General features: G+C 39.2%; 5 protein-coding genes across 6 annotated transcripts in view; all 5 read right to left on the bottom strand.

Annotated features, from left to right (window-relative positions):
- The window catches only part of LOC100177352 (catalase-like), an 8,074-nt gene extending 4,986 nt beyond the window's left edge, over positions 1-3,088 (bottom strand). Inside the window, exons 1-7 of the mRNA XM_026839245.1 lie at positions 3,022-3,088; positions 2,428-2,518; positions 2,147-2,239; positions 1,873-1,951; positions 1,599-1,709; positions 1,059-1,189; positions 307-432 (exon numbers count right to left, since the gene is read on the bottom strand). Coding sequence (XP_026695046.1) covers positions 307-432; positions 1,059-1,189; positions 1,599-1,709; positions 1,873-1,951; positions 2,147-2,239; positions 2,428-2,481 — 594 coding nt within the window. The 5' untranslated portion in view covers positions 2,482-2,518; positions 3,022-3,088. The remainder of the gene's footprint in view (positions 1-306; positions 433-1,058; positions 1,190-1,598; positions 1,710-1,872; positions 1,952-2,146; positions 2,240-2,427; positions 2,519-3,021) is intronic.
- LOC101243169 (mitotic-spindle organizing protein 2B-like) overlaps positions 1-8,224 on the bottom strand; it is a 15,785-nt gene extending 7,561 nt beyond the window's left edge. Inside the window, exon 1 of the mRNA XM_026839251.1 lies at positions 8,174-8,224. The gene's annotated coding sequence lies outside the window, so the exon portion shown is untranslated. The remainder of the gene's footprint in view (positions 1-8,173) is intronic.
- On the bottom strand, positions 3,216-9,465 carry LOC104266707 (leucine-rich repeats and immunoglobulin-like domains protein 1). Its single transcript, XM_009863585.3, has 14 exons — positions 8,247-9,465; positions 7,846-7,993; positions 7,535-7,682; positions 7,341-7,480; positions 7,146-7,286; positions 6,855-7,058; positions 6,378-6,540; positions 6,098-6,240; positions 5,221-5,873; positions 4,864-5,132; positions 4,529-4,705; positions 4,207-4,456; positions 4,002-4,149; positions 3,216-3,919 (listed from the first exon to the last, which is right to left on the bottom strand). The coding sequence occupies exons 1-14, from the start codon at positions 8,465-8,467 to the stop codon at positions 3,332-3,334; spliced, it is 3,393 nt and encodes a 1,130-aa protein (XP_009861887.2). The 5' UTR covers positions 8,468-9,465; the 3' UTR covers positions 3,216-3,331.
- A 269-nt stretch (positions 9,466-9,734) lies between these two features.
- Positions 9,735-14,565, bottom strand: LOC100184392 (CWF19-like protein 1). Of its 2 annotated transcripts, none has more exons than XM_026839249.1 (13): positions 14,277-14,565; positions 13,922-14,006; positions 13,562-13,754; positions 13,101-13,315; positions 12,918-12,985; positions 12,488-12,623; positions 12,115-12,261; positions 11,711-11,801; positions 11,567-11,640; positions 11,117-11,326; positions 10,738-10,878; positions 10,405-10,502; positions 9,735-10,118 (listed from the first exon to the last, which is right to left on the bottom strand). In XM_026839249.1, exons 1-13 carry the CDS (start codon positions 14,288-14,290, stop codon positions 10,055-10,057), a joined length of 1,536 nt encoding a protein of 511 aa, XP_026695050.1. In that variant the 5' UTR covers positions 14,291-14,565; the 3' UTR covers positions 9,735-10,054. The 2 variants fall into 2 exon arrangements, with proteins under 2 accessions (XP_026695050.1, XP_002122431.1); XM_002122395.5 differs by having other exon boundaries at positions 9,735-10,007.
- A 56-nt stretch (positions 14,566-14,621) lies between these two features.
- Positions 14,622-17,632, bottom strand: LOC100182026 (KIF1-binding protein homolog; the record flags this gene model as incomplete). Its single annotated transcript, XM_002119797.5, is given in 6 exon segments — positions 14,622-15,247; positions 15,868-15,985; positions 16,176-16,304; positions 16,604-16,743; positions 17,053-17,151; positions 17,496-17,632. Coding segments are annotated over 5 exon segments (575 nt in total), but the record flags the coding sequence as incomplete, so codon positions are not given.
- Positions 17,633-17,833: the final 201 nt, after the last annotated feature.

Below are 17,833 nucleotides of genomic sequence, written 5' to 3'. Positions count from 1 at the left end.
TCCCTTGGGGTGTATTTACTCTCCAGGGTTGATGGTCGTTATAACATGGGTGTTCTGTTACATACACCTCATGCCCGCTACTATCTATTTTGTTTTTCGCTATCGAATATAGGGGGGGGGGGGGGGCATTGGATATGGTTGGGGTCAATTTAAGCAAGAGTCGGCCTAATATGCAACATTATACGAACAACCCTGACTACCAACATACTTAAGAATGAATGTAACTTCTTTAAACCAATAAATTTATGATGTCATAAAAGTTTAACAGCAGGTGGATACATAGTTATGCAATAATGGGCATTGTTACATCACAAGGATGTGAGATACCTGGTGTGTGGTCTCGGGTCGCAAGGAGATGAAATCCCAAAACATGTCCGGGTCTTTAAGATGAGTTTGCGGGTTTCGCTTCTGGGTGTGGATGAATGAAGGAAACTGGATGGGAGGAATTTAATTACTCCCCGGTTCAATTAAATACCCTTATGAGCAACTGTGGCCCTTATGCACAACAATCCAATATTACTGCGGGCTAACTTTTACACTGAATATCCGCGGTAAATTTAACATCGCAATAATTAGCAAAGTGATTCCTCTTACACGGAAATATAGAAAGATTTTCACCGGATGTCATATATTACTATTGTTGTGCAAAATAGAAATAACATATTATCACACCAAGTGGAATTAATGAGAATAATAACGACCACGAACAATGGAGGGATGGTGGCTTCCAGTTAATATGGAAGGAAGTTTCATCGGATAAATTATGTATGGTTGGTTCAACTGGTGGTTTGAACTTTATTGTTGCACTATCGATGTAATTTTAATTGACAATATTTGTTTCATTTATCAGGATTTGCAAAAGAACCAGCTTTGTATAAACACAACATGCCATCGATGCTCAAATCACTCCAGGGTATATTTCTTTATAGATAGCCCTAATGTTACGGCCATGATTAAAAAACTAAATAATCCCTCAAAAAAGCAAATATTAACTGCAGTACTAAAACCTATGACGCCTCATACACTCCCAACCCCAACCACCTATGATTAAAACTCACAAAGATAGGATCCCTAATAAAGAAGATAGGGGTGTTGTTTCCCACAAGGTCCCATATTCCTTCCTCTGTGTAAAACTTGATGGCGAACCCACGAGGATCGCGAGCTGAATCGGCGCTCCCACTTTCACCACCTGTGGGGGGGGGGGTTGTTTATTGTATATTGAGGCTCATCGCCCCAACATTGTATATTCCATGCCATGAGAATTGGAATGTTACCCAAACCACACAGTGTTCCATTCTATATGGGTGAGGTCTTACACTAAGCAGGGCACCGGACAAACACTTTATTAAAATGCATAAGAGTTATAACGTTTGTTATATCGCAAAGTTTACAAACTAACTTCGTGATATTGGTTTGATGAAAAATTCATGAAGTTGCCTGTGATATTCTATATGGGTAAGAACACGGGTCTAACCATACAAATGTTCCCAACATGCAGCATAGCGATGTATTATGATCTAGGTTTGGTTTAATTATTACCCCGGCCATTATGTGCCTCGCGCGTTTACGTGGTTTGTTTAATCTACAAACAAACTTACCAACTGTTGAAAACCTCACAGCGAGCGGAGTCCGCTTTCCGATACTGCTGAATATATCGGCTTTGCAGAAGTTGCTGATATCATGGGTGATCTCCAAGTATCCCTTGGCACCTGGGGGGGTTTAAGTTTTTTTAAAGTTTGTTTGGGATTGTTATAGTTTTACATGGGGGAGGAATGATGATTTGGAAAAATATCGGTTGCATAAAGTTTATACAAACACTCACACAACAAACCAATCACATTCAAACAAATATATTGGCACACAACCACAAACCTCCTCCCTTAGCGTGAACAACTCGTTCTGGAATTCGTTCCCGGTTGAAGTGAGCCATCTCGTCGGTAAACGTGAAGTCCTGTGATGTCATAATCGGTGATGTCATAATGTGTGATGTCACAATAGTGATGTCACACATTATGAGATGTCATAAATAATGTGTGATATTATCATTTGTGATGTCATAGTGATGTCATAATATTGTCATAAATAATGTGTGATGTCATAGTGATGTCATAATACTGTCATAGACATAGTATACAACGCAACCAACCTGCATTAACAGCGGTCCCCTTTCACCAACCGTCAACACATTCAGTTTATCCTCGATGGGGGCCCCGGTGCCCGTCATGAGGACCGTCTTGTCCTGTTAACAATATATTTAAATATTTGTTTTAGAATTAGGAATTCTTTATAACGTTACAAAAAAAGCAATATTTTAAAAAGTTATGTTAGAAACTATTCACTTTCACTAAATATAATAAACATCTTTATTTCAAAAAATAATAGCATGATAATTTATTTAAACAAACAAAGTAATTGAACTTTCTTAACCTTATTTTTCTCGGCATATTCCTTTAGTTGATTGTCACTCTTGGTGCGTCCCATGATTAAAGTTTGCAGATCAGTTTGAACTACAGATATCCTGCAACAAAAATATAACAAATGTAATCTTCGAATACAATAGCGAGATTAATTAAAACAACCAAGAGAATTAGCAGCAAAACGACAGTAATTAAAACTTAACACATAATGCAACACATATATTATAACATTTATCAAGTAACTGCAACATCGGTAAAAGGCATCTCCATATTATCTCATAACACCTTTACATAAAATAAAACGCAGACCAAACGTCACGTCCCAGCCGTCTGCGGCAAACGACACAAACACAACTTTATAAAACTTTTCAGCGCACGTTATTACCAACTCCTGGCGTGACAATTGCGTTTTAAAAATAAGGTTTAACTGCCACGATTTTTAACCAAATGCAATGTTTTATCCTTAGCGCGTTGTAACGACTGTTGTTTCGCTTTTAATTCCTTTTTCTTTGCAATATTAAGTTTTAATATTAGCTTTAATATTTATTAATTTGATCTTCGCTATCGTATTCGAAGAGATAATAAAATATATCTTGTTAATCACTTTCACACGCGTGGCATTAATACAACTTCCCGTGGTCGTTTGCACCCAACATCCTGATCGCCTCCGCCCAACTTGCAAGTCATCATAACAATGACTCATCATTTCACTCATGACGTCAAATATGCAAGTCATGCTACATTATGTATTCACCACTAGCGTCGTCTAGCGGATGAAAAACTTTTGCTTACAAAAACTTTTTTAGCTTTTAAATTTCTTAAAATTTATTTACAAATCGCGCAAACGCCACGTCACAATGGAACATCATTAATCGAAGGCAAACGATACGTCATCAAAATAGAAACAATATAAATTACTCTGGTGTTAAAACCTTGTGTTGATACTGATCTCTATGCTGATGACGTTTCACGAAGAATATTATAAACAAAAGTAACAAGAAAAGTAGAATGCTACCCAATATGACGTAATAAATAGATATCCCGGTCAGCGAGAATTCATACAATTGAGGTATTAATGACGTCACGGTGGTAGTAACAGTGGTAGTTGTTATAGTACTCGTCGTCGTAGAAACCCTAGAATCAATCACTAAATTATTAAACACACCCCTCAAAGTTTGACACGTGTACGTCCCCAGTTGCGTCGTGATGACGTCACTAGCTGATGACGTCATCGAGAGGCTATTTATCCCCAAAGCGCCTGTTGCTTTGTTGAGGGTGAACTTGGATTCGATCTCTGACGTCAGCGCACTTCCATCGCCATGGTAACGGACGTTGCCAGCCAATGAGATGTAAGCGGTCCCAGGTAGGTGGGGGGAGGTTAGGATCACGTGACCGGAAGGAAGTCGCCACGAAAACGCGACGTCAGATTCCATTGTTAACCCGCCACACGTCATAATGACTGGGTCGCCAACCACGCCGCTGTGTGTCGCTGTTGCGTAACTCTGAAAAACGTCAAAGTGACGTCATCAATATGACGTAAAATCGTCAAAGTGACGTCATCAAGGTAATGAAATGCATACGTACCGACGTTTGATTATAGAAGAATATGAAAGTAGATTTACGATCTTCCCCCATAACGTTGTTGGCTGTACATGTATATACCCCTGTATCGTCGCTATCACGGCCAGCCATGTGTAAGGTTCCTCCCGATGTTACTATCAAACTACCAGTGCTGTGATGGAAGTGTTACGTCATGATGATGTCATTAGTGTGATATGTGACGTCATACCTGTTACCCATTATGACGGTGGTGGTGGGAACGGACCACGTGATCGTTGCCAAGGGATACGCGTTGACGTCACAGTGAATCGTCGCGGCTGGCCCCGCGGTTACAATGGCTGGTTGTGACGTCACTATGGAAGGTGGGAACCTGACTGTGACGTCAATTTGTATCGATTGTTTGTCACCAGCTGCATTGTCAGCGTTGCAGAAGTAACTTCCCGCCATGTTTGACGTCACACCCGTGATACGTAGGTCGCCTGTAGTGTTACGTCATACAAGGAACAAAGTTACGCAATAAAGATCATTACGAATCAATATTGTGACGTCACCTGTAACTGAGTTCGTGACGTAGTGTCCTCCGTTAGTTATGACGTTACCAGCCGGATCAGCCCACGTGATAGTAGGTGTGAGGGTTCCTATGACGACACACGTCATGTTGATGACGTCACCAACGTCGACCTCAACTGGGGAGGGGATTGTGACGATGGTGAGGGGAATCACCCCAACTGAGATAGGGGAAACAAAAACTACAGTAATTTCAGCGATTAAGTAAGAACAAACTTTAATTATGAATAAATTGTAAATAAAACATATTTACGGATGCATTTTATTCATAGTCTGTTATAAAGGTTCACATTGTATAGCGGAGATCAAACTATCCTACCTGGGGTAGTTTCGGGCTCCGGAGCTTCTGTTGTGACGTCATCGGTCGTGACGTCAGCAGTCGTGACGTCAGGAGTAGTGACGTCAGCAGTTGTAGTTTCCTCAACACAAGACACGGGTGGGATCCAAGTTCCCCCAGTCCCCAATGTATTATCAACTTCGGTTGGTGGGGCGGCACACACACCCCCACTAGCGGAGGATTGGAAGTCGGTTTGCAACCACTTGAGGTCGCAGTCGCAACTTAGGGGATTTCCGGTCAATTTTAAACTCCTGAAAAATGACAGCGAAAACAATAACAAAAACTTTCTAAAAATAATTCGTCAAAACTGCAATTTTTATGTAACAATAAAAAACTTACGTCAATGACGACTGTGCGTCACCAAGCAAACCCTCTGGTAACGATGGCAACGAGTTCAACGAAAGGTCAAGGGATTGAAGAGACGTCATTCCAGTGAAGGATGACGTAGCAATGGACGTCATCAGATTGCTTTCAAAGTTTACAGTAGTGAGTGACGTCAGTGATGACGCAATCGTCCCAGTGATGCCAGTCAATTTATTAAACCCGAGGTCAACACTGATGAGTGAAGTTAGACCTTCAAGACAATCGACCGCTATTGTTGCTATTTTATTATGACGTAACTTCAACGTGGTTAATGACGTCATATCACCGAACATTTTCACATCGTTCAATGCGGTGATAAGGTTGTTTTCCATGTCCAACGTTTGAACCGATGTGAGAACGGTAAGCGCGGCTTTTGGAACGACCGGAAGTTGGTTGTTGTTGAGCAATAGTGACGTCAACAATGGAAGATTCGAGAATGCGCCGTCTTCTACGTCGGTGATGACGTGATTGCTAAGGTCTAATGACGTCATCTCCAACAAATCTTGGAAGGAACCGGTTTGAACGAGTTGGATCTGGTTTCGTTGTAGATGGATGACCTCAAGTCGTTGCATGGAGGTGAAGGCGGAAGAGGGGAGGGCCGTTATCAGGTTGTCGGATAAATATATCGTCTGTGGGAAAAGTTGTTGTTTGGGGTTTGGGGTGCAATTGTTGCAACCCAGTGGTTACTAATGGGTTGTTTAATTTAGCCATATAGAGAAACTGAGAAAAACAATCACCCACAAAGTTACATACGTGGTAACTCGTAAGCGGGCAGGTGTATGAAACAGAACACCCGTGTTATAACAACAATCACCCCTCCCATAAAAACAAACCACCCCAAAAACCATCTTACGCGCATTTGTGGAAGGCTTGTGAATGAGTTAGCGGATAGTGACGTCATGTTATTACGTCGGAGGTCAAGAGTTCGTAAGCTTTGGCAACTCGCGAAAGCGTTTGAGGCGACGTTCGCTATCTGGTTGTCGTTTAGTAGAATTTCTGGAAATAAATGACATCACTATGAAGTCATTATTGTTTTCTGACGTTAAAATAATTTTAAATGGCAAGCGCATTCAATCATTACATATCACTGACGTCATCTTTATGATGACGTCCCCACCACAGTGAGGTCATACCTTGAGCTTGAGTGGCGCCCACGATACCATCGAAAGCGTCGGTTGGAACTGCAGTGAAAAGATTGAACGAAAGATCCACCGTCACTAATTTACTCATTCCGCCAAATACACCGTTTTCCGCCAACGGAAGTAAATTATTCCGGAAGTTTAATGTTTCCAAGTTCTGGGGAACAATAACACACATAATGAATCACTCTAACTTTATCCTCGCGTGCCTGGGAAACGACAGTCGTTACAACACAGGTGGTAATTCGTGCCATCTTACAAGGTTCCAAGTACTTTGTGAATAAATATAATTAACATGACTTATGTTGTTGTAACCAAAGGGTCAATATAAACCTCGCCTGCCTCATGTTGGGTTACAGGTAAAAACAACCTTTACCGCTAAACCCAACATACAATAAACTTACAGCGAGTTATAATTAAAACGAAAAACAAACATCATTTATGACGTCACTTTGCACTAACAATACTGACCGCTAACCCCGCGAAAGCGAACGCCGCAATCTCCACAATCTGGTTCTCGCTGAAATCCAACGTTCTGAGGTTTCCTAATGTGATGAGAACACTGGATGGAATGTTCGTGAAAGCGTTCTTGGAAAGATCCAGGTTACGGATGTTGGTGACCGAGGAAAAAGCGGAATTAACGGAAGATATTTCGTTCCCGCGGAGGTTCATTGTCTGTATAATATGACGTCATAACCAGAAGTTAAATTGGTAGCAACGTCACAGTACTAATTGTAACAACACAGTTAATAAGGTGCTTACCTCGAGCGCAGGAAGTGACGTAAACATACTTCCGGACAAACCGGATATCCGGTTCGATTGTAAATTGATTTGTTCGAGATTGTTGAGCGAGCTGAACACACCAGTGTTGATTGTTGTTATATTGTTTCCCGATAAGTTGATCTGTGACGTAAGAAATATGTTATGACGTCATGATACGACATTGTGATGACGTACCACTTGAAGGCTCGTCATTGGTGAGAACACTCCTGACGTCATCGAGCTGATGGAATTTAATTGGACGTTTAGTGTCGGAAGTGACGTCAGACCCTTGAAGGTGTCGCTGCCCAGTGACGTCATACTGTTGCTTCCTAACTCTGTAATTATTACTTCATTATGACGTCATCAATTATATGACGTAAAATACTTACCCAGTGACGTAAGAGAAGATAGTTCGTTAAACGAATTATCTTCTATGACGTCAACACCAGCGTTTGTGACATCAAGAGTGGTCAATGACGTCAAACCGCTGAAGAATCTTCGACCAATCGTAGACATCGAGTTGTCGCTGAGTTTTAACTGAACGAAAATAAAAACTAAATAATATAATAATTTATATCGATTTACAATAATAATTTTAACAATAAAAATATAATGTTTTTCAATCAAATTAACAACAACTTTTTCGACAGGGAAAAAAAAAAGAAGACATAGCTACTAAACGACAGTCGGTAAAACTTACCGTTTGTAGTGACGTCAGCGATGCAAATACGTCATCAGGTAGTGACGTAATAGCATTGGAAGCCAGGGATAGCTCAGTAAGTGAGGTAAGACCGTTGAACGCACCGGCTTCGATTGTAGCTATGTTGGAACGCTCGATTGTTAACTTTCTGTGACGTCATAATGGTGTTTATTTGATGCGCGGTTTATATATTTGTTGTGAACACGGTAGCGTAAATAGAAATTGATTTAATATATTTTAATATAAGCAACGAAAAGAAGGGAGCTATCAACAATATAACAGTCGTAAAAGATGCGATGAATGAAAAGTTTTGATTTAGTCTTCGCTATCTTATTTAAATAGAACAATTGTATATTTTGTTTACATATGACGTCATTAGTGATGACGTCACATAAACTCACTGTAGATCGGCGAAGGTGGAAAACATGTCGGTCGTCAAAGTTGTGAAGTCGTTGTCGGACAAAGTCATCTGTAACGTGTCGGTGGGTATGGCGCCATCTGACGGCAGTGAATTTAAACTTTGATGTTGGCAGTTGACAACTTGTGCTAAACATGTACATTGAGATGGGCACGATTGAACGTATGGAACCAATACACCTAATATTAATAATAGCCAAAACATGGTCAACCTGGAATCAACTAGTTCAATGTTAAACCTTTATATTGATTTCAACGAAAGATGCTTCACTTCTATCGTTGGCGTTTAACGACTGTACTGTTGAAAAAAACGTTTATCTTAAAAAGTCCAAACGCGCATAAAAGAAAAACCGGACTTATTTATCTATTTTCATCTAACTTAAAATTGTAAAACACTTAAAGCGAGAATACACAACAACACGGAACTAAATTCTCAAGTGGAAATCATAAATTTCTTTTGAAACTTTTGAAACAACAGTGTATTTCTAGCGTGTTTTAACGACATTGTTTTGCTGCTGATTCTTCTCCTTGTTCAATTAATTTAGCCTCCGTTATCGCATTAAGAAAGACAAATAAAATCTTAGATAAAAGTTGGAAGTTGTCACTTTAAACAACGGCGTGTTAAACGTCTTGTACAACCTGCCCGCTAAAACTACCTTTACAATAACTTTCAAACTTTTTCGACACAATTTCCTAAATATTTTCCAGCACCTGGCTACAGTTGTGGGGGTTGTTGACCTCTGACCCCTACGTAACATCCTCCTCAATAATGGCGGTCCAATACACCTGTGCCCATATAATACAATGATAATGTATTATGTTGAAACATCCTGTGAACAATGGACTAAAGTAAATGTTATTCTAACTCAACACATGATACCCCATCTACTTTTACAGTGTTGCCCGACCTTACAGTGTTGCCAGATCGTTTTTTAAACGGAAACCGAAGCTATGATGTCATAGTTACGTTATAATTAGGTCACAGTTATAAAAACTTAATTTTTCAATATTTTCGGCACAATGACTCATTCATGACGTCATGGAAGGTTATTGTTAATTAAATTCCAAACGGCTTTGTATCGCAACCAGTTAGAGTTAAAAAGGATTTATATGCTTTGGTAATGTTGGGTAAGACGGGGGGACACCTTTAGCAAGTATTAACTAAAACACCCCGATCGTATTTTAAAGAATTAACAACGACCTACGGTTTTATATTTCTTTGAATGTTCCTTGTCAACTAGCAAACAGAATGAGAAAATGAAAAGGTGTCCCATCTTCTCCCACCCTACTATATTGTAGTAGTGGGGGTAAGATGGATACCGTAAGCACTTAAATTCCATGTTTTCTGATCGTGTTTAAATAATTAACAACGCCATTTTAGAGTCGCAAGCATACAGTTGTATAATTCTGTAAATATTCTTTATCGACTACCAATTGGGATGAAAGTAGAGGGCGAAACATGAACCACCGTATTTTCTATGACAACTATTTATTTTTAAAATTCGATTGATTGTTCGATTTAAAACCCGATTGTGACATCACAGATAAAAGATAAAAACCAGAAAAGTTAAAATTTATAAAAAGTCGACAAAACCTAATCTTCGTCTTCAAGACTAAAATCAAATTTCTTGAAAAAATCTCGAAACTTTTTGGTCAAGTCTGTTTCCTGGTCACATGACAAAGCACATGACCTCCAGTCGATACGCTTGGGTGAGTTGAGTAACGATGCGGAACATAACGCTTCTCTAGGTGGTGGGGTAAATGTTATTAATGGGTGGTGGGGTTATTGTGACTATATGTTATTCGGACTAATCAATAGGCACCAAACCTGGGGTGGCAGGGTGGGCAAACCAACTCTTGAATTTTCTACACTGCATTAATCAGTAAACATTACAACCAATAAGTTAGATTTGTTTCACAGAATTGTGTGTCTAACTATCCCTGCCTCCCCTTTATAAAAGTTTGCGTCAATGCTTAACGTGGGCGACAAACTTGGGGTGGCAGGCGATCCTGCGATGCACTAATTATTTAGAAAACACTGGAACTTCATTTGTTATAAAAGAATGGCTATCTAACTATCCCTGCCTACTAGAAAGTTTGTACGAAAATATAGTACATGGGTTGGGACCAAATATGGTGTACCTTCCAAACTGTAGAGGGAAATATCTTTGGATTTTATGAATGAGTCGCGTTCCGTCAGGTAGCTCAACGTGGAAGAAGGGAATTCCCCGGCCAATTATCTGCGGAAAGATATAAATATCAGTAAAATTTCTATTTAAATGAATGGAACTGGTTTTATTCTCGCGTGTACGATATATTATCCCTTTAAACATAATCAGATTAATCATAATAACTAGGAGAAGGAATCAACAGAAAAACAACAGTCGGCAATGGGGCAAACATTAAGCCATTGACAAGAACCTCACCCAAATAAAACATGCATAAACACCCATCCAATCTTGCCCACTAACGAACCTGTTTAAGGTCGGTACGTTGGGGAAGTTCAACAAACTCTATCGGGTTCGGGTTGCCGTGACGATCCGTATTGGAAGTTCCGAGGTTGACGAAGGATTCCTTCACTTGTGATGATGTCACTCCTGGTGGGAGGGGAACCACCTGGTGATGATGTCATAGATATCAACACATATAACAACCGTAGAGGTGCTTGGGTGACATGTCACCCCAAATTTGAAAACAAGGGCGACATTACAAGTTTATCCCGGATTTAAACAAAAATACTTCAAAGAATCTCCAACTTAACATATGGGGGTGACCCTAATCAATGACATTAAAATAACACAGATACCAAACCAATAACACGATAATAATAATAATAGCAGGCATCTGCACTAACCTGTATCTGCATATGATCCGTCCGATAATTCCTCTCGAAGAACACGCACTCCCTCCCCCCACTTCTATACGCGGCACGTAACGCCTCCATGTACTTTAACACCTCCACTCGAGTGTCATCGGGAAGCTCGTTGGACGACGAGTGGTGAGCGATTGGGAGGATCAGGGCGTGGTCGCTCGTTAACCCGCCCTTCGCCATCGCTATGTAACACTGCCGGCATAAAGATCATATTATTGCACAAATCTTACCAATAATATTTAACCATTCAAATTTCTAAAATGTAATAAAGTTTCAGGAAATTAAACCAAGGAGCTCACCACCCTACACACTTGGGGGGGCTAGAAACAAACTCACTAAACTTGTAGGCTGGAAAAACTGTGTAAACACTAAGTGCAAACGGTGGTTCGAATAAATACGTCAATACTCTGTAATAGGATCCAACCAACTCACAAGTTCGCCAACACTCGCTACAAGATGTTTCTCAACCTTGTCGCCTCCCAAGCAAAACCAACACGACCAATCCTCTGCAAGACATTCGTTAGTTACTAATGGTGGTAAGTTTCCCTGTTAAACAACATTTGATATCGAACTCACGTGGACGAGCGTGTTTGCGCTCAGGTTGGTTTGGATTGTTTTGCGATTTACGTTTCGGTGCTCGGGTTGTTTCCATGTTCCACCTGTATTGCTGGGGGGTAAAGTTAGTTACGCATGGAAGGTGTGGACATGTTCATCACGAGGCAGAGAAAAGACATTATGTAATGTAAGTGGGAACGGGGGCAATCTCTAATATTTGACATAACGTGAATTTTATTTATCTCTTTAAACTTGTTTTTCAGGATGGAATTTAACTGTGGTGCTCAACTTCACAGTTGTTGCTCGAAATGTAAAAGCAGTCTGGGTGGTTGGTTGGGAGCCGACTCTGTCCCCGCCCAGATCCTTAACCCCGCCCACATAGAAGGAAACCCATACTGGCCTTACATCGATTAAACAACACCTACATCCGCAACCTGCCCGGACAAAAGAACTGGAATATTCTTCGTTTTGTTTCCCGATGTATACGGGCTCTCTGTCGCCTCTGGTGGTTGGGTGTTTAATTCTTGCTGGGTCATCGATGACATCGGGGATATTGAGAATGCGTAAAGATACTGGGGATTATGATGTCATAATTACAGCAGAATCGTTAAAGGTATTCATCGTAACATATTCATATTGTTCATGTTATGTTAATATTGTAGTTACTGTATTTATTATATTTATAGTTTAGCGTTAAGGATGCCTCACAAGACATGTTTCCCCAACTTTTGAAACGAGGGTGAAATTACATCAATTCCACCTCAGATTTAAGCATAAAAATGTCATAACAATAAAAACCTTTTCTTTATTTGGGTTCCCGACACTTGATAGCGCTATAAACCTGGTCACATGACGTGACGGTTCAGCAAGCACAATATGATTTCTATACGGTACCCTCTCGTAGTTTACCCCCTCCAACCCAGCGAAGTGGTATCTGTGATGTCATAATGAGGTAACAGATTATAAGTGTTTGAGAAATCCTATGACCATTGTATGTGAAACCGATGTTTCGCCTGACATACAGCGAGACATTGTCAGGGTTTGCTGTTAAACCTCTAGATCGGAAGGTATAGGTTCAAGGCTTGGCTTTGCTATCACTTAACATTAATTGCCCCAACCCTGATAATGACATTTAAGAACACAAAACAAACAATTGGCAGAAGATCCTAAACAACCTTGCAGTAACAACATGTCAACATACACCGATAACAACAATGACTCAGCAAACCTTGGTTTTGAAGATTTCGCCAACTCAGCAATGGCAGCCGACCCGCATGACTTGCATTTTTCTGATGACTAAACAAAAAGAAAATTAAAAAATCACTAAAATTAAACAAAAACTATATTTTTACCAAAAAAGTGTTAATAAAAAGAAACTAAAAAACAACAAAACATTACAAATATCACGAACCGGGGAATTCCCAAATGTGGAAACCCCGTTGGGCCACGATGATGTCATCAATATATCGACCCCTTGGTACCCCGAACCCCCGACCCCAAGCTGCGAGGCCAACCCTCTGATGTCATCGTCGCTAAACGAGGTTTTTGTCGACGTTCCGGTTGACTGGGTTCCGCTGACGTAAGCGATTTTCAAACCAGAGGTCCCGGTATAAATCCCTTTTTTCCCTGCATAGGTACTAGTTAGAAAAAATATAATTATTTTGTCGCTGATAATTTTACTTTAAATTATAAACCATGGTGGATTTACAGAGTGTTTATCTATTGGTAACCAGGTTGATGTTTCGGCGATACACCCATGTTATGACTAATTAACCTACTACTATGTGCCTGCATTATTCACATATAATGTCATGGTTGATTCCAAGGGATGTTTGGCACGTATGGGTGAACTGTACAACCCCTAATATTTACCGAGATGGGTAACATTCTCGCAGAGTTCCGCTCCGTCATCTGCTGAGTCAATAAAATATGACTCGGTGGTTTTTATGTTAGGTCCGAGGATAAACGTTGATATTGGAGATTTTTTCCTCCCCTCCAAATATTCCTTCCATAAAATTTGATCTTCTTCTTTCGCACCGAAGAACTCACCCACGCACAGCAATAACTAAGTGAAACATTAGTTTAAAAAAAAATGAAAACCATGAATGGTAAACAAAGACAATATTTTAGTAGATACACAATAATGCTTGGAGTTTACTGGTTATTTAATTATTAGATTAAGATAAATGATGTCGTTTATTCGTTAACTATATGAATACCTCACAAACTTACCGAGAAATTATTCCCTTTACTTTGCAGTCTTCTCACCCTCCCGTACAGAGCATCAAGCTTACCATTCACGTCACCGCAAACCAATCTACAGATTAAGATAAAAAAATAAACACAACAAAGTTTTTATTTATTCATTTGAAAAGGGTAGCAAAGTTCAGGTTTATTAAAAAACATCAAAAAGAAGAAATTAGCGGCAAAAACAGCAGTCGTTAAAAGTTATGGGTAAAAGGTGTGGAAAAGTGCGTTAGTTAAAAAGCGTAACACCGATTTTCTGGTCGGTTTTTATAAAAACATTACGACCAATATGTATGATATGATTTTCATTTTAAATAAACAAAAAGAAACAAATACTTACATTTTTAAAGACATTTTAAAGAAATATTAAAAGCAACGTGAGCTTGAGTGGTTGGCAGAAACTCTAACACACCCCCTGCATTTCTAAACATTTAAATTTTATTTTTTTCTTGATCGATCACGCGAAACAAATATACTACATATATATATGTTTGGGGTCAAAAATATAAAGAAACGAATATATTATTTAAACAACCAATTTTAAAAATGGTTTGATTTGTAAATTTGTTTTCGTTTGTCGCGTTTTAAATTATAATTTAAGAAAAAATTGGAACTTTCGAAATCGAGGGGGTTGGGTTTAAGTTGCTGATATAATTTCGCGGGAAATCTGACATAAACATCTTCTAAATTTCCTGTATTTTTATTAAAATTTCGGGGACCACAAAGTTACAACATTTATTCCAATATTAATTATCTACACAGTGAACATGATACTCGTGCATTGAATAGAATTTACGAAATATAATCCATTACAGTTTCTAGTGCAAAACTGGGGGTTCTACTCTATATGGGTGAAGTCCTGCAGTGAGGAATGCCATGGGACCTGGGGCTTAGACCAGGGTTAAAAAAACATTTGAAAGCCAACATTTTAAAAATTTTGGTTTAAAACAATTTGTAATATCTCTTGATTCAATTTAGCAGTCATGCATGGGAAACATCACCCAATAACGATGTTGTATATTACTGCTTTGTTACAAGGATTGAAGAGACAAAGTAAAGTCATTCCATATGGTGTTCATTGTACATTATTATAGACATTACACATGGATTGCACGGATCTACATGAGCCGATCCATCGACTTTGGCAACAACTCCGACATTTCTCGACAAATATCAAGCTCTTGTTTGACACAAAGGGCCGCGTCATCATTTATCTTTGTGTATGTCACAATCCAAGTGTAGAACTGATGACTCAGCTTTAAATTTGCCAACTTTTCAGCTGAGTCAGCAGGAATGAGTTTGCCGTATAATCTGTCAATCAAACAATCGAAAACTATTGATTTTAAACCAAATGAAAATTATCTTGGATGAATAAGAACAAATTAATTAAAAATATTTAGTGACAGAAATAAATCAAAAAAAATTTATTGCAATAAAAATGCAAATTTTATAAAAAATAGAAATAACAAACCTAGCAACATAGAAATACCAAACCCAGCAACATAGAAATACCAAACCCAGCAACATAGAAATACCAAACCCAGCAACATAGAAATAACGAACCTAGCAACATAGAAATACCAAACCTAGCAACATAGAAATACCAAACCCAGCAACATAGAAATACCAAACCCAGCAACATAGAAATACCAAACCTAGCAACATAGAAATACCAAACCCAGCAACATAGAAATACCAAACCCAGCAACATAGAAATAACGAACCTAGCAACATAGAAATACCAAACCTAGCAACATAGAAATACCAAACCTAGCAACATAGAAATACCAAACCTAGCAACATAGAAATAACAAACCCAGCAACATAAAAATACCAAACCTAGCAACATAGAAATAACAAACCTAGCAACATAGAAATAACAAACCTAGCAACATAGAAATACCAAACCTAGCAACATAGAAATAACAAACCTAGCAATATAGAAATGGGCGATGAGTGCGGGTCTCTCAACGTCGGATTCAAATCTTTCCGGATACTTCTTCCCGGGTAATCTCAGTGTATCGAGGAACAAACCAAAGTATTTTGATGCTGGGGTAAAATGGGGATAATATGGAGTGAATAAATCTATTTTGTTTATTTGGGGCAACGACAGTCATTTTAACACGGGTGTTCTGTTTCATACACCTCGTGCCCGTTTACCACGAATGTAACTTTGTGTGGTTGATTCCCACCACACAATACCACATATTACAACCACCATTGTAAACACCCCACCCACCTCGAGTAGCACAACAAGTTGATTTTCTTGACAGAATGTTGGTTTGGTGGCTGGCCACTAGATGACAGTATGGCTACCTTCATATCCATCATGTCGCTATACGTCTCCCCGATCTCAAATTGAAGCTGTCTGTGTATAAGATGTTTATGTTAAACACTACTAATGTAGGTGTATGTGTCCTTGGAAAAAAATACTGATGACGTGTCGGCATCGCCAAAACATCGGTCCTGCTAAGGTCACAAACAAACAGTAAGATCTCTTTTAGAATAAAACATATTTGAGACCCATAAAAGTCACACAGTGAACTGTATAGGATGTTGGTACCAAATAAATGCCAGATGAGGTGTTTCACATATCAAGCAAAATACCGCAGCTTTTGGTTTAAAATATTAAGTTTAAACACCAAGTTGCAGCACCACCCCACCAACCTTGTAAAAGCAAGATAATATTGAGGGTTGATTTCACCGACAATCTTGATCAGCATGTCTAGTCTTCGTTTGTACATTTTGCAACGAACGTCGTAGTTTGGTTCAAAGAACGAAACGTGTTGGTAAAGTCGACTAATGTCCTGTGTGGGAATATTGGTGTTAATAAATAATAATATATGTGTAGTATGAGGGTAAGTATGACTGGGGTACCAACTCGTCGCTGCTACCATTGTGGGCGTATGTGTCCTTGGGCAAGACACTTAACAGCAATTGCTCCAACCCAGTGGTCACTAATGGGTTGTCTAAATTGTCAGCCATATATAAAAAACAGTCACCACAAAGTTAAATACGTGATAACCTGTACGCGGGCATGAAACAGAACACTCGTGTTATAACAACAATCACCCCACCACCACATAAAGAACCCACACAACAACAACAACAATCACCTGGTTTAGTTCAATGTGATCCGTCACAAAACCATCGAGAACAAAATGTTTTAACGATTCAGTTGCACGATCTTTGCCAAACTGGAAAACTTTCTTTGCCTGGAAGTTAGGGTTACATAACATAAAATGCTCTTGGAAAAAATGTGTGGTGTGCGGGAAAGGGCGTTGGGGACAAACCATGGCTGTTGAACCCAAGTTGTTTATGGTGGTATGATGATCGATATATATTATCCATGGCATGTGTATGGGGGTGTCTTGAATCACCAAGATTACGAGGTGCTTGTTATAGGAAATGGAGCTTGGGCCAGATTTTATAAAAGACGATAACACAGTAAAGTCTTATAAATCAAAATACTACAGCCAATGAACAATTATAAAAACCATTCGAAATTGTTCGAATTAGTAGCTTTTGAGATAATACCACCCCCCACCAATACCCCCACCTGGTTAAAATTAACGCAATAATCATGCGGACATTTCTCCTCGATCAATGTAACTTCAAGCGGGAACCTCGATTCACATTTCAATCCTTCAGTTGTTGAAGTATCAGTGTTCCGCTGTAGAGTGGTGTCCATGTCACCTGGGAGGCGTGTATAAGATATCTATGGTTGCAGCTAATATTGTTATTACTTTATATTGTTTTCAACCACGGCCATGTTCCACCTCGGTGGTTTTGTCTTTTTTGTCTGGTGTTTGACCTAGTTGGTCGTTTATTGTTAATAGATAGTTGACTACCATAAGATGATTTCATTGCATTAGTTGCGATGCTCATATGATATCC

Source organism: Ciona intestinalis, unplaced genomic scaffold, assembly GCF_000224145.3.
Source record: "Ciona intestinalis unplaced genomic scaffold, KH HT000177.2, whole genome shotgun sequence".
Classification (NCBI taxonomy): Eukaryota; Metazoa; Chordata; class Ascidiacea; order Phlebobranchia; family Cionidae; genus Ciona; species Ciona intestinalis.
Note: the sequence above shows the minus strand (reverse complement) of the source record. Positions and strands in the feature narration are given on the sequence as shown.